The 12653-nt window shown below is 40.6% G+C and overlaps 1 protein-coding gene across 1 annotated transcript in view; it reads right to left on the bottom strand.

Moving 5' to 3' along the window:
* PNLDC1 (PARN like ribonuclease domain containing exonuclease 1) overlaps positions 1 to 12653 on the bottom strand; it is a 35156-nt gene that overhangs the window by 4412 nt on the left and 18091 nt on the right. The window contains exons 13-16 of the mRNA XM_054993778.1: positions 12000 to 12064; positions 11174 to 11224; positions 10313 to 10355; positions 3282 to 3381 (exon numbers count right to left, since the gene is read on the bottom strand). Of these exons, the coding sequence (XP_054849753.1) occupies positions 3282 to 3381; positions 10313 to 10355; positions 11174 to 11224; positions 12000 to 12064 (259 nt within the window). The remainder of the gene's footprint in view (positions 1 to 3281; positions 3382 to 10312; positions 10356 to 11173; positions 11225 to 11999; positions 12065 to 12653) is intronic.

Below are 12653 nucleotides of genomic sequence, written 5' to 3'. Positions count from 1 at the left end.
AATCCAATACAGAACTGAAAACAATGCTGAAACAAAACATAAGTAATTTACATGACATATAAAACAACATGAAAACTATGGTTGTTGTGGGTTTTCCGGGCTGTATTGCCGTGGTCTTGGCATTGTAGTTCCTGACGTTTCACCAGCAGCTGGGGCTGGCATCTTCAGAGGCGTAGCACCAAAAGATTTTTGGTGCTACACCTCTGAAGATGCCAGCCCCAGCTGCTGGCAAAACATCAGGAACTACAATGCCAAGACCACGGCAATACAGCCCGGAAAACCCACAACAACCATCGTTCTCTGGCCATGAAAGCCTTCGACAATACAACATGAAAACTGCTCAGTAACAACATACTTACAGCAACAGACAGTATACAGTAGTATGGTCTACCGTCCCTATCCCTTTGTTGAAGCATCTGAGTCAACAAAACTCTTTTTATGTTAAGTAAAAGCCTCATAACAAGTACACAGCATTCAAAAGCAAGAGTCCAGTAGCACCTATAAGACTAACAAAATTAGTGGTAGGGTATGAGCTTTTGTGAGCCGCAGCTCACTTCAGATAACATTAAAAAAGAATTCAAGAAAGATTTTTTAAAAAGGAAACACATGGATTAAAATATTCTTAATTATTACCTTCACAGTCTATTACACAAAATCTTGGTTATATTTCAGCTACCAATAAAATATAAAGGCTTTTTTGCTTACATTAAAATTACTAAGATTAAAAAAGCAATTAAATGTCTGTTAAATCATACTCGAAAAACAAACTTAACTGATGTCTACATTCAGGCACACAAAAACTGAATACATGACCGTATCAATTTAACTATGTAAATTGTTTATGGTTTTAAACTGTACTAATTATTTAATGTAATTTTAAATGGTATGTTAGTTGTGATCCGCCCTGAGCCTGCTGGTGTGGGGAGGGTGGAATATAAATCAAATATAAATAAATAAAAATAAAATATATCAAAATTGAGCGAAACCCAGCTTTTCTAACAGAGGAAAAAAGATAAGCTTTTCCAATAAGAGTGGGGGAGGGTTTACTTCTTCCTCCCATGACTCTTCTATCATGAAAATAAGCTCATTTGTAAGGGACACGGAGCCATAGAAAGGACAAAAAGCCACCCAGGCCTGTTCCACTGATGAGAACGGTGCAGAAAGTTAAACGATAGCTCCTTCTCCCCCTTGTAGTACCAAGCAAACAAGATCTGTTTAAAAAGAGGTCCCCTGATATATGAAAAACTGCATCAGGTGACACTCCGGTGTATTGTATCCCTTATTGAGTATTTTAGCCCTTAAACTGCAAGCAGCAATTCTGTCATTTTCTTTCTAAAGAACTAATTACAGCTTCAGATGGCTATTTCAATCATGGGAGAGGCATGAGTGGAAACTGTTCCCAACCCTTTGTGAATCATCTCCAATCTTCATGTTAGTCCTATGGGACTCTAATTGATCTTTTTTAAAAAGGCAAAAACATTATAAATATGGAACTCTTGTATAGCACGTATGTACCTTAGAGCAACCACCAGGTCAAATGACATTTACTTCTATATCACAGGCACCATCACCTGCTCTAGTCTGAAGATCAAGAGTCAGAGGCAAACTGCTATTTTTAATGTTTTAAAGAGTATGGATACTGATTCTTTATCCCAGTAGCCTTTAGCACAATTAATTTTTTTAAAAACTGGTCACAAAATAACTATACAGAAGTTTTTTAAAAATCCCTCTCTATCTCAACTATTGCAGATTAAGAACACAGTAAGATTCTTCCTTGCTTCCCCACAACCTTTTGGTACATTTGTCCACCTTCCTGGGCTTCCTTGGCTTTCCCCTAATCTTTCTCAAACCAGCTTTGCTATAATGTTTGGGAAAAGACTGTCATAAAGCGGGGATGGCTGCTGTGTGGGTTGGAAAGTTTGGATTTCCTCCCCTACATGGCAACTATTTTCCTTCACCCTGTTCCCACAGTGGCCATTTTCTCCCTGTACTACAGAGGTTTTTTTTAAAGAAATCATCAATGTCATATAATTTTATCTATGTATCATTATAACAATCAGTGCTAACAGTTCTATGATTTCTCAGCTATTATTTTTAAAGAAAGCCTCTAGCCCCTTTTGTTGCAAAGCTATAAGAGGATAGGCATATCTCTACAACAGAAGGGACTAAAGATTGACTTTTTTAAAAAAGGAAAGCTGAAGATCGACAGAACTCATTGCACTTATTGTTATAATGGTATATCAATATAACAATATGAAACTAACGATTCTTTTAATTGAAAAAGACCCAGGGGAGGGGGGAATGGTTGCTACTAGGGGAATGGGGCAGGGAAATCGCAGAGAAGCCCTGTTGCCAATGCACTGTATCAGCAGCCACACTGGCAAAGGGAAACCGCACAAGTCAGTTCCTGCATGAAAACCACCTCTGAATGAGCAAGCCAGAGAGGAGAGAATGATTTAAAACACTTGGTCCAAGGGTATGGTTAGAAGGCAAATGATTTGGCAACTTTGCTGAAGGTGCAGGTATGGGTTAGTGCCAGGATGCAAAGCCTCTTAGGAACCTATCTACATACACCACTCTGGTGATAGAAGAAAAGTGGGATACAAATGTAATAAATAAACGTAAACGTAAAAGTTAAAATCAAGAATAATTGTAACTCTCTCTAGTAAGGCATCGATCAGAGTCTCAGTGACCTGGAAGTCCATCTTCAAGAAACTGTAGGTTGCAAAAAGCATATTGTATCACTATCACTCTAAGATTCAGGAGAGCACTGCTAAGGTTACTGCGTTTCAAAATCTGAGCTTTCTTGATACAGCTAGCATAACCTTAAGGTAGCATAGCCACAAGCTATATTCTAGGCAGCCTAACACTTTTGCATCCTTTATTGGGCAAAAAAACTCCCCAGAAAAGGTTAAAAAAAAGGTTCCAAGGTAGGCATAAAGCCTTAATTGCAGCAAGCATTTCTATCCATTAAGGTGGCAGATACAAATCAGTATAGTGAGGCATAAAGGAATCTTTTTATTTTTATTTATGTTATTTATAATCCATCTTTCTCAGTGAGACATGATTACAGAGTAACCTTGCAGTTCTATCCTTTGCCTCAGTCTACTGTAGTCAAGCATCCAACTCAAGCCACATCCCCACAACAAAACTCATAAATCTACTGTTGTGCTCCTTTATCCTTTGTTCCATTGTAAGAGAAGTCTATGGACCAGCCCAAGTGCTGATCCCAAAAACTGTTAGTCTGGATCTGGAACAAGCTCATTATTGTTTCAACTCACAATTTTCTGAACACGAGTGCGGATAAGGTTCACCTGGTTCACATATGCAGCCAATTCATCAAGGTACTGAGAAAAAGAGGAGGAAGTTCTTGTTGGATCACTACATTGAGAAAAATAAAAAGGGAAATGATAACCACCGGAGCACATTCCTGAGTTTCCCAACCAAATGGACAGACAGCATGCTCAACACTCTTTAGGCTCTTATTTCTTTAGTTTTATTTTATTATTTTTTGCCTTCTAGACCCTTGAAAATGTCTGCCACTTGCCTCAGGATAGAAATTGTTTTGTAAAACACAAAATAAAGATAATATATAACTGGAAGCCAGAGCATGAGAATGCAACATATCCTAGAAGCTCTTAGACTCATTTTGCTATTAATAAAATCCTCACTGATTTATCCTCCTTCCTTCAATTGCACTAACTGTGTCAGTTCCTACTTTTAATTGGACATATAACATGGGGAAATAAATAATTGGACATATAACATGGGGATATACTGTTATCATCCGTATATTCTAGTAAACTACCAGTGGGACATTGTTCAGTCTTTATAAGTCATTATATAACTTTTGTGAAATTATTCTCTATTTCTGCCCACATAGTTAGCAAATTTGGTTCATACTGGAAAATACCGCTAGATAAGTAGTTAATTTAACTACTTACCCGATTAGCCACAACTGTTTGCAAAACAAAACTCTTTGTATGGAAACCTTTTCCTTTCTCTTTATTCCCTTAGAAGCTCATTGATTTATAAATTGGGAGCAACAGAAAACACTTATTCCTTATTTTTTGGATGCAAGGACTAAAAGGACTGAGACACATTGATGCTGTATCATTTAAGCACGTTGAGCAAAAAAGGCACCAGCACACATCCCTGATGTACCCCTTTTCCAAATTAAACAGATTTGTTAAGTTCCCCTTGTACTCACATCATACTTTGGCAGTCAAACCCAAATATAATTGCTGAATAAATCCTAGAAGTCTTTTATTCATACAGGTTTCATTGAGTATGTTCCACAATCTGGGATGATTTATGGAATTGAAGGCCCCCTTAAGATCAATAAAAGTTGTATACAATCACGCTCCCTTAAAAGATTACTCTTTCTCAGTCAAGTGATAAAGAACTAGGCAATGGTCATATGTTGAAGAACCCTTGTTTGCACCCCAATAACGTTTCTGATTCCATCCAATCCAGAAACTTCTTCAATAGGTAAGCAGAATATAGCTTTCCTGGAGAAGAAAAGAAGGCTGATCGGTTGGTAACAAGATGGATCATGTTTAGAACCCTTTTAAAATATTGGGATAATAATGGAATGGTTCTATAAATCAGGTATTTGTCCACTGATGTTAATCTGAGTAAAAACTGGGGCCAAAACTGTGGTCCACCATTGCGTATCAGCCTTATATATCTTGTTAGGAATTAGATCAGAGCCCAGTGCTTTTCCTAGTTTTAATCCTTTGATAAGGCAAGTGACCGTGCCTTGGTTGAAACCTTGGGCCAGGGTATTGTTGCATCAAGAGGAATTATAGGTGCTGCTTGTGCATTCCATTTAAACGTTATCATTGTTTTTGCAGCTACTAAAAGGCTAGAGATAAGGTCACATCTGATTGCAGGTGAGTTTGTGTCTTGCCAAAGATCAAGAAAAATCAATTCAGGTTGAAATGGTATTTTATAGTTGGTTATAAGAAAAATATGTTCTAGTACTTTCTTCCAAAATGTGGTTATTTTTTCACACTTCCACCAGCAATGGGCATACAAGCTAATTTCTCTGCATTTTCTGCAGCAAAGAGGGGAGTACTTTGATGTTATTGTAGCTAGTTTTGGGGAGGGGGTATAATACCATCGAGTTATAATTTTGGAAGTTTGATGTTGACTACTGGTGAATTGAAGAGTTTTGAAGACCAGATTGTATTCCATTGCTCTGCTGTTAATGGTGTTTCGCAGTCTTGTTATGTAAGCTGGGCTTTTGTTTCCTTTTTTAAAATAAGTATATTATAGATTGTTGATATGAGTCCTTTGCGTTTTACTTCTATTTGATCTAATATTTGTTCAAATTCTGTCATCGGTTTTTTTCAAAATTTCTGTTAGGTGAATTTGAGTGGTCATATGGGTAATTTGTAGATATGAAAACCATGGGGTTTTTTGAGATGTTTTCTTTTCTAAGTCTGCTTTTGTTGAGATGTCTATTAAACATATTGTATTAATTTGTCTCCAGAAGTTGGATAGGTGTTGATTTTTGCCTGAGGAAAACCAAGCTTGCATTAAGAATGTTGTATATCTTGAGATTTTTGGAATGAGTTTCAGTCTGTGTGAGTCCCAGACTTTAAGTACATCCATTTGATCATTGGGAGATGGTTTCTTTGATTATTCCATATTAACTCCTGCATGGAACAGGGTTGATGAAGTAGGTTTAATACTTGTCTGCTTGTTTTTCATTTCATAGGATTTGTATGTTATTTACCAATCTGGTTGCTGTTGCATATATATTTATATCAGGGAAATTAAATCAGCCCTGAGTAATTTTTAGATGTGAGATTTTGGGTCTTTTGTAATTTCCTAAGAAGTTGTTGATGATAGATTTCCATTGTTCTATAATTTTTAGTGGCAATATTATTTTACTGGCTCAAAATAAAAAAAAGACTTTTGGTAATATAAAGGTTTTTTAACAAATGATATCTGTTTAACCAGGAATGATGCTGTTTATTCCAACAAAGGAGGTCTAATTTGATTTCTTTGATTTTACAGAGATGGTTATATTTCAGCAGATGATTAATATTAATAGGAATATTGATACCGAGGTATGGAAGGTATGAATCCACCCAGTGGTATTTGAATTGGTGTAATGATTGCGTTTTAGTTTTAGGCGATATGTTTATGGGTAGAACACTTGATTTGGAGGAATTGTTAAACCTGAAATTTGAGCAAATAGTTGCAGAGTTCTTGTAAGTAATTCAAAGATTCTACCCGTTTAGTGATATACAACAACATGTCATCAGTGAACATATTCCATTTGTGAGTTTTACTTCATGGATTAGATTATTTTGCCATATTTTTGAAACTAGTGGTTCTAGAGCTGTTGGCAATAAGAGTAACCTTGCCTTGTTCCTTTAGAGAGTTCTGTTGTTTCAGATAGTGTTTCATTAACTTATACTTATACTATGGCTTGTGTGTAGATCGTTTTAGATCTTTTTGTTTTAGACTGTTTTAAATGTACAGAGGAAGTTGTTGCCAAAGTCCATATATTTTAAGAGTTTGTTAAAGTATATTGTTTCCAAGGAGTCAAAGGCCTTCTCGATGTCAAGGGAAAGAAGCAGGATTTCTGTTCAATGTAGTAACAACAACAACATTTAATTTATATACCGCCCTTCAGGACAACGCCCACTCAGAGCAGTTTACAACGTATGTTATTACTATCCCCACAACAAACACCCTGTGAGGTGGGTGGGGTTGTGAGAGCTCCTAGAACCTGTGACTGACCCAAGGTCACCCAGTTGGCTTCAAGTGGAGGAGCGGGGAAGAAAACTCGGTTCTCCAGATTAGAGTCCTGCGCTCTTAACCACTACACCAAAGTGGCTCTCCTAACTGATTGTTTGCATGTTGATACAGTATTAAGAGTTTTGTAGATGTTATCTGTCAAATCTCTTCCCAGAATGAAGCCTGATTGGTCTTGATGTATATACTCTATGATAAATGAAAATGGCCTCCTCCACTGCTGCGCGGGCCCACAGGGCAGCAAAGGAGGCTGAAAACAGCCTCCTCACCCCTCAAATGGCTGCTGCGGTGGCCATTTGAGGGGCGCAAAGGCTGTTTCGGCCTCCTTTGCCACCCTGTGGGCCTGCGGCAGCCATCTGAGTAACAGGGCACTCTGCGGGCCCATGCAGCAGCAGCAGAAGAAACAAAAAAATGGCCTTCCTGCCTCTCACAGGAAGCGGCTGCGAGCTCATAGGGTGGCTCCACCACCCCAGCAGCAAGGTAAGTGTAGGGCTGGGGGTGTGTGGGCTGGGGGCCGGAGTTTGGGCCATTTAAAGGACCCTGCCGCTTGCAAGCAGCAGGTCCCTTTTAACTATCAGCTGGCAGGCGGTGAGGGGGGATCCCCCCTGCCAGCTGATAGCTTAAAGGGCCCAGTCGCTTGCAAGGGGCAGGCAAAGTTTAAATGAGCAAAGTTTGATAAAAAATTCCATCGAATTTAGCATTCAATTCACACCACCCCTGTGGTGGCCCTACTGCATGAGCCCCCGGCCCCGGAGCAGCCGGTCGCCTTGGGACTGGGGCCACTGGGGGAGGTTGTGCCATTGGACCTCCATGAATTCCTTGGGGCACTTGGGGTGCCACGTAGTCCCTATACTGTAAAGGGGCTACCAATGGTGGGACAATAGGGGGTGGTTGGTATAATGGCGCTTGTTCCCCCAGCACTCCATAAGAAGGTTGTAGAGTAGGGTCTCCCTGATGTGGCAGGCCTGATTGTAATCCTGTCCCCATTGGGACCCATGGTATCCACGTCCCTGACCCGGGTAACAGGATTTTGTATGGCATGGGCTCCTTGATCATGTAGGCCCCCTCTGTAATCCGTTCCTTGCTGGGATGAATGGTGTCCCCACTGTCGACACCAGGAGCAGGGTAGCAGGGGTAGTAGCGACAGGTTGGGTTCCCCTTTGCTGGCTTGCCACCATTCCTTGGGTTTGCAGCCCAAGAGAAATCCCTTGTGTCAGTGGACCTTTGGGTACGCCAGTCACTGGAGGGATATATTGTAATCCCACTGGTGGCTTTAAAGTTGGCCCGGTTATGGGAGGTCTCGCCGACCTCCCTCCTCCGTCTCCCAGCCAGCTGGTTGCACGCACCATAGCTCCCAGCGATGGTCCAGCTGTCGCCTGCTGTTGAGGTTATGACCCCTTACTCCTGCGGTTGTGTAGGGCCAGGCCCTATTTGTAATCCCATTGCCACTCCAGATAGTGGTGGCACCCCAAGATTGCTCAAGCAAACGGAGCCCCTTGCTGCTCCATCGACTGGTAGGGTCGTCTCTTTCCTCCGCGGGGGAACTGGAGGCGGAGGGAGTGGTCTGGCTTGAAGTTGCACTTCTCGATCATTTTGGAGAGGGCCCCCCGTTATGTCTTGGGGCCCCGGCCACTGTGCATCCATGGCTGCTCTCATCCAGCCCCCGGTGACCCCTGTTAAGGCTAACAGTTTGTATCTCATCACTTGCAACTCTTCCTGGATATCAGCTAATGGGTCCTCCCTCACCCCTCTGAAATTTGTAGTGTCCTCGGGTCCCGGTGATCCTCAATCTAGGAACAAACTCCCTTGGCAAATGCTCTTCTATCGTTTACGTTTGTGTCTCCCATTTCAGGGTCCCCCATCCCCATTAAGCGTATCTCGGGTGGGGGTCATTCCCCCAGGATAGACAACTGTCTCTCCTTAATGGGGAGCTGATGTGGTGTTCAAAACTGGTATCCCACAACAGCTCCAGTCCATTCTCTGTTGTGGCTGTCGCCTCGAGCCCATGCCTGCTGGCGGGGTCCTGGTGCCCACCGCTCTCCAGGCTCTTTGCTCCCCCCGTCCATACTGTTGGGGTTCCTTGTGAAATTCTGAACAATAGTCCATCAATCGATCCCTCATCCTCATTGGACCGGTGTCTGAACAGAGCTCCTCTCCGCCGTTTTTTTTCTGCCCATGGACGTGGCGACCATTGTCTAGGAGTAGGCAAAGTCCCTGCTAAGTGGGTAACACCAGCCTTAGGGATCGCTCCAAGCTCCCTGTATATTGGAACAGTGCCCACTGCTCTGAGCTCACACATTTCTATGGGGTCTTGGTCCAAGGTTAAGTCCAATTCATTAGACAGACCCCCTTGAGTCTGGACCCAGCAAGGGGGCTGGGTGGTAAGGTAGTTCCTCTGGCTCCGTGGTCCTTGGGTTCAACTCCAACGACATGATGCTGGTAGCCAAACTCCAGAGGTGTCGGGTACAGAAGGGAAAAAGGGACTTCTGTCAAAATGTCAGTCCTAGGGTGTCAATCCCTGGCAGTTAGATCCCCAAGCCCCCTTACAGCAAGCAGGCAGGTACACTGGTTGAAGAACTCTTTTAGAGATCCATACAGTTCAGGTGTTCACTCATAGGTAGCAGATAATAGAAATAACTTGGCAAAAAATAGGACTACTGATATAGAGAGACGTTCTCCCTCCCCCCTCCCTTGTATTTAGGCACGAAAGCCTAAAAAGTTACATGGGAACAAAAAGCAGTTTAGTCTGAGATAAGGTACACAGTGGAGTCTTCTCTCCTGTGAAGCAGATACATTTCAACACCCAGCTGCAAGCTCTCAGATGACACTGTTTCTTCAAAACTCTGCATGTCCACCATCTTATACCATTTGTTTTCTTTTTTTTTCTAATGCCACGGTTTATTGCATTGTCGGAAGGAATTCCTACAGTTTTCTTGAGACTTTAGAGGATGGTTTTTTCCTTTCAGTATCTTGTTTGCCCACATTAGGGTTAAGGTCAAAATTGTTATGGTGCTTTTTTATTGAGGTTTTAGGTTGGAGACAGATGGAGCTTGCTCCTCAGGCATCCATCTGCGCTGAAGCCATGCCCCCATTTCCTCATCTTGATCAGTTCTCTGTACATTTTTTAAAATTCTATCAGCTCTTGGGGAGCTGATACTGTATAGTTACTTTTAAACTCGCAATGCTTCATCTGAATATGCCTTTTCATTCTTTTACAATCACTGTTAAAGCAACTATTTGTCTTAAATTCAAAAAGTGTGGGGTCTGTGATAAGGAAGAGCCTGCCAGCTCCTTTAGCAATTAATATTAGCAGCTTGGACACCCTCAGGAGTCTTCTCACATAAGGCACAAGATACAGTATTAATATAAAATGCAGTGTAAAATGCTGCAGACCACAATGGCAGAATTGTCTACATCCTTCTCAGTATGAAAGTCAGAATACATTGATGGCATACAACACAACAATGGCATGGATGCATGGCATACATGACACAAAGACTTATTAACTTTGCTGCTGATATTTCAAACCATCACTTACCAAGACATTTTGCAAAGAAGCAAATGAGCTGTTTTCAGAAGAACTAAAAAAAGAAAAGAAATAAACTCTGGATTATACCTTTAGTAGTATTACAAATAAAGACGAATCCCCCAGAAATAATTGTGAAAGGGAAAAAGGGGGAAATCCCATAAAAGGTTTTCTCTCTTTTACTGAATATTGAAAAATAAGTATTTGATTTATTCTTCATCTATCAGCTGTCAAAGCAAGATAATCTATCCTTCAGTTTTTCAAAACATTTCTGAGCCAACTGTAAATATGATGCTGATATCTGTATTGCCCAGATGGGGTACCCGTTAGCTTAATAAAAGCTAAAGTGATAAGAAGTGGCAATCTTTACACACACACAAACTCTTCTGCTCTTCTTTCTCTCCTTCTACAGGGGGAAGAACTATTAATTATCTGGTCTGCCTAAAATTGCTGAAGTAAAGACCATCCCAGAGCACTTTAAAGGGCAATTGCTTATAATCTTGATTGAAGCTTACATGATGGAATCATACACAGTGTCCCCTACGGTTTGTGCTGATTTTAACTTTTCACAGCAGGAAATGGACAGGGGATATAGGCAGTTTGAAGTACATGAAGTTTTGTTCTGAAAGTATTATATCACAGACCTTTCATTTTTCCAACACCTCAAAAAGGTGTGTGCCATAAACATTTTCTGCAGGTTTCATGCTTTATAACAGTGAAAAACAATACATCAATAATGTTATAGGCACACAGAATCAGACAAAGATCTTGTCACTGAACAAAATTAGTTGCTTATAGAGTACACAAACTGAACAAGCAAAACACCTGAGGAATGGGATGCTTTGAGCTCCAGAAATCAGAAAATCACAATACCTGATCCACAGAGAAAGGCATCAAAGGCAGCCTCATGGGGGAACTTGGTAGCTAAAAGTATGTCAACAAAACAGAAAAGATAAAATCGCTAAGGACAGCCTATGGAAACTCTTCTGGATCAAATATTCATCTTATCAGCAGAAGCCTGAAGAACAATATGTAAGTTTTTTTTAATATGACATTAGTATTACTACTCTACTATCCTGAGCCCAGTCTCTACAAGGAAGATTTTTAAAGTGATGCCATGATATTAGGTTCCAAAGCTTGATATCATGTCCACCTGGCAGAGGCCTGAACTGCTAGTTCAGTGGTTTATTGGTAATAGCAGCAGCAGAGGATACTCCTTTTAAAAGACTGGTATGTGCACCGCAACTGGAGCTTCCTCATATTCGCTAATTTGACCTTGCAGACTGTGCATGGATGTATCATGCCAATGTTTTGGGATGCTTGTAACGGGCATGGGAACTAGTCTAGGGCAAGTGCTTTAGCATATATGTGCAAAAGGGATCAGAAGTGCATGCAGTGTACAGGTCCCTTTCCAAATTCAACAGTGTATGACCCACCATGAAATCAGTGAAGGCACAGTAATCATAGTACTTATTAATTGCCCAGATTTTCACTTCTAAATCACTTATTTTGCGATAAGATTCACTTACAGTGCAATCCTAAGCACAGTTACTCTGGTCTAAGCACATTGATTTCAGTGAGCTTAGAATGGAGTAACTCTGTTTAGGATTGCACTGAGTTTGTTTTGGGGATTATACCTATTCATTGTACTAGTTTCTGGGGCTACACACTAAGAGTTAGCTTCTGTAACAAGACATACCATATCTGAGACAGTCGCTTGCATGAAAAATCTCTGGACAAGAACCATTTGTGGGATTCACGTCACTGTTAAGAAAGGTATCCATGGTCAGGTTTCTGTTCTTTTATTGTCTATCTCCATGGCTGTATCATTTAATCTACTTCATCTACCTTTCCAATGAAGTAAAGATCCAGAAGAATATTTACTAGACAACATATTCCGAATTGGAATTATAACCATTATTTTATTTTATTTATGTTATTAATAGTTCTCAATGAGACCCAAGACAGATTACACAATGTAACTTCATGCAATCAACAACCGGGACATTCAATAAACAATACAACAGGGTAGGCATGGCAGAAATTTGAAAAGAAGCGTACAATTTAAATACAGGAATACAGAGATAAAATACTACTGTCATGCAACTATATTCAAAGAAGGCCTTACATACCTTGTTTTATTGTTTTTTCAAACATTAGAACATTTCATTTTGTAGACCTATTCTCTGACCAGACATTTCATTAAGTTAAGCAGAAAACTGCCCCCCCCCAATAATGGTGGCAAAAATCTATGTGACTTGCTGCTTCTAACGATACCTTAAGTCTGTTTGGGTGACGGGATAAGGCAGATGGGACTGCTTCATTTTGCTTATCATTCTAACTGTACAGCTCA

Source organism: Eublepharis macularius, chromosome 1 (assembly GCF_028583425.1).
Source record: "Eublepharis macularius isolate TG4126 chromosome 1, MPM_Emac_v1.0, whole genome shotgun sequence".
Taxonomy (NCBI): Eukaryota; Metazoa; Chordata; class Lepidosauria; order Squamata; family Eublepharidae; genus Eublepharis; species Eublepharis macularius.
The sequence above is the reverse complement of the archived record's forward strand: the minus strand, read 5'-3'. Positions and strand labels throughout refer to the sequence as shown.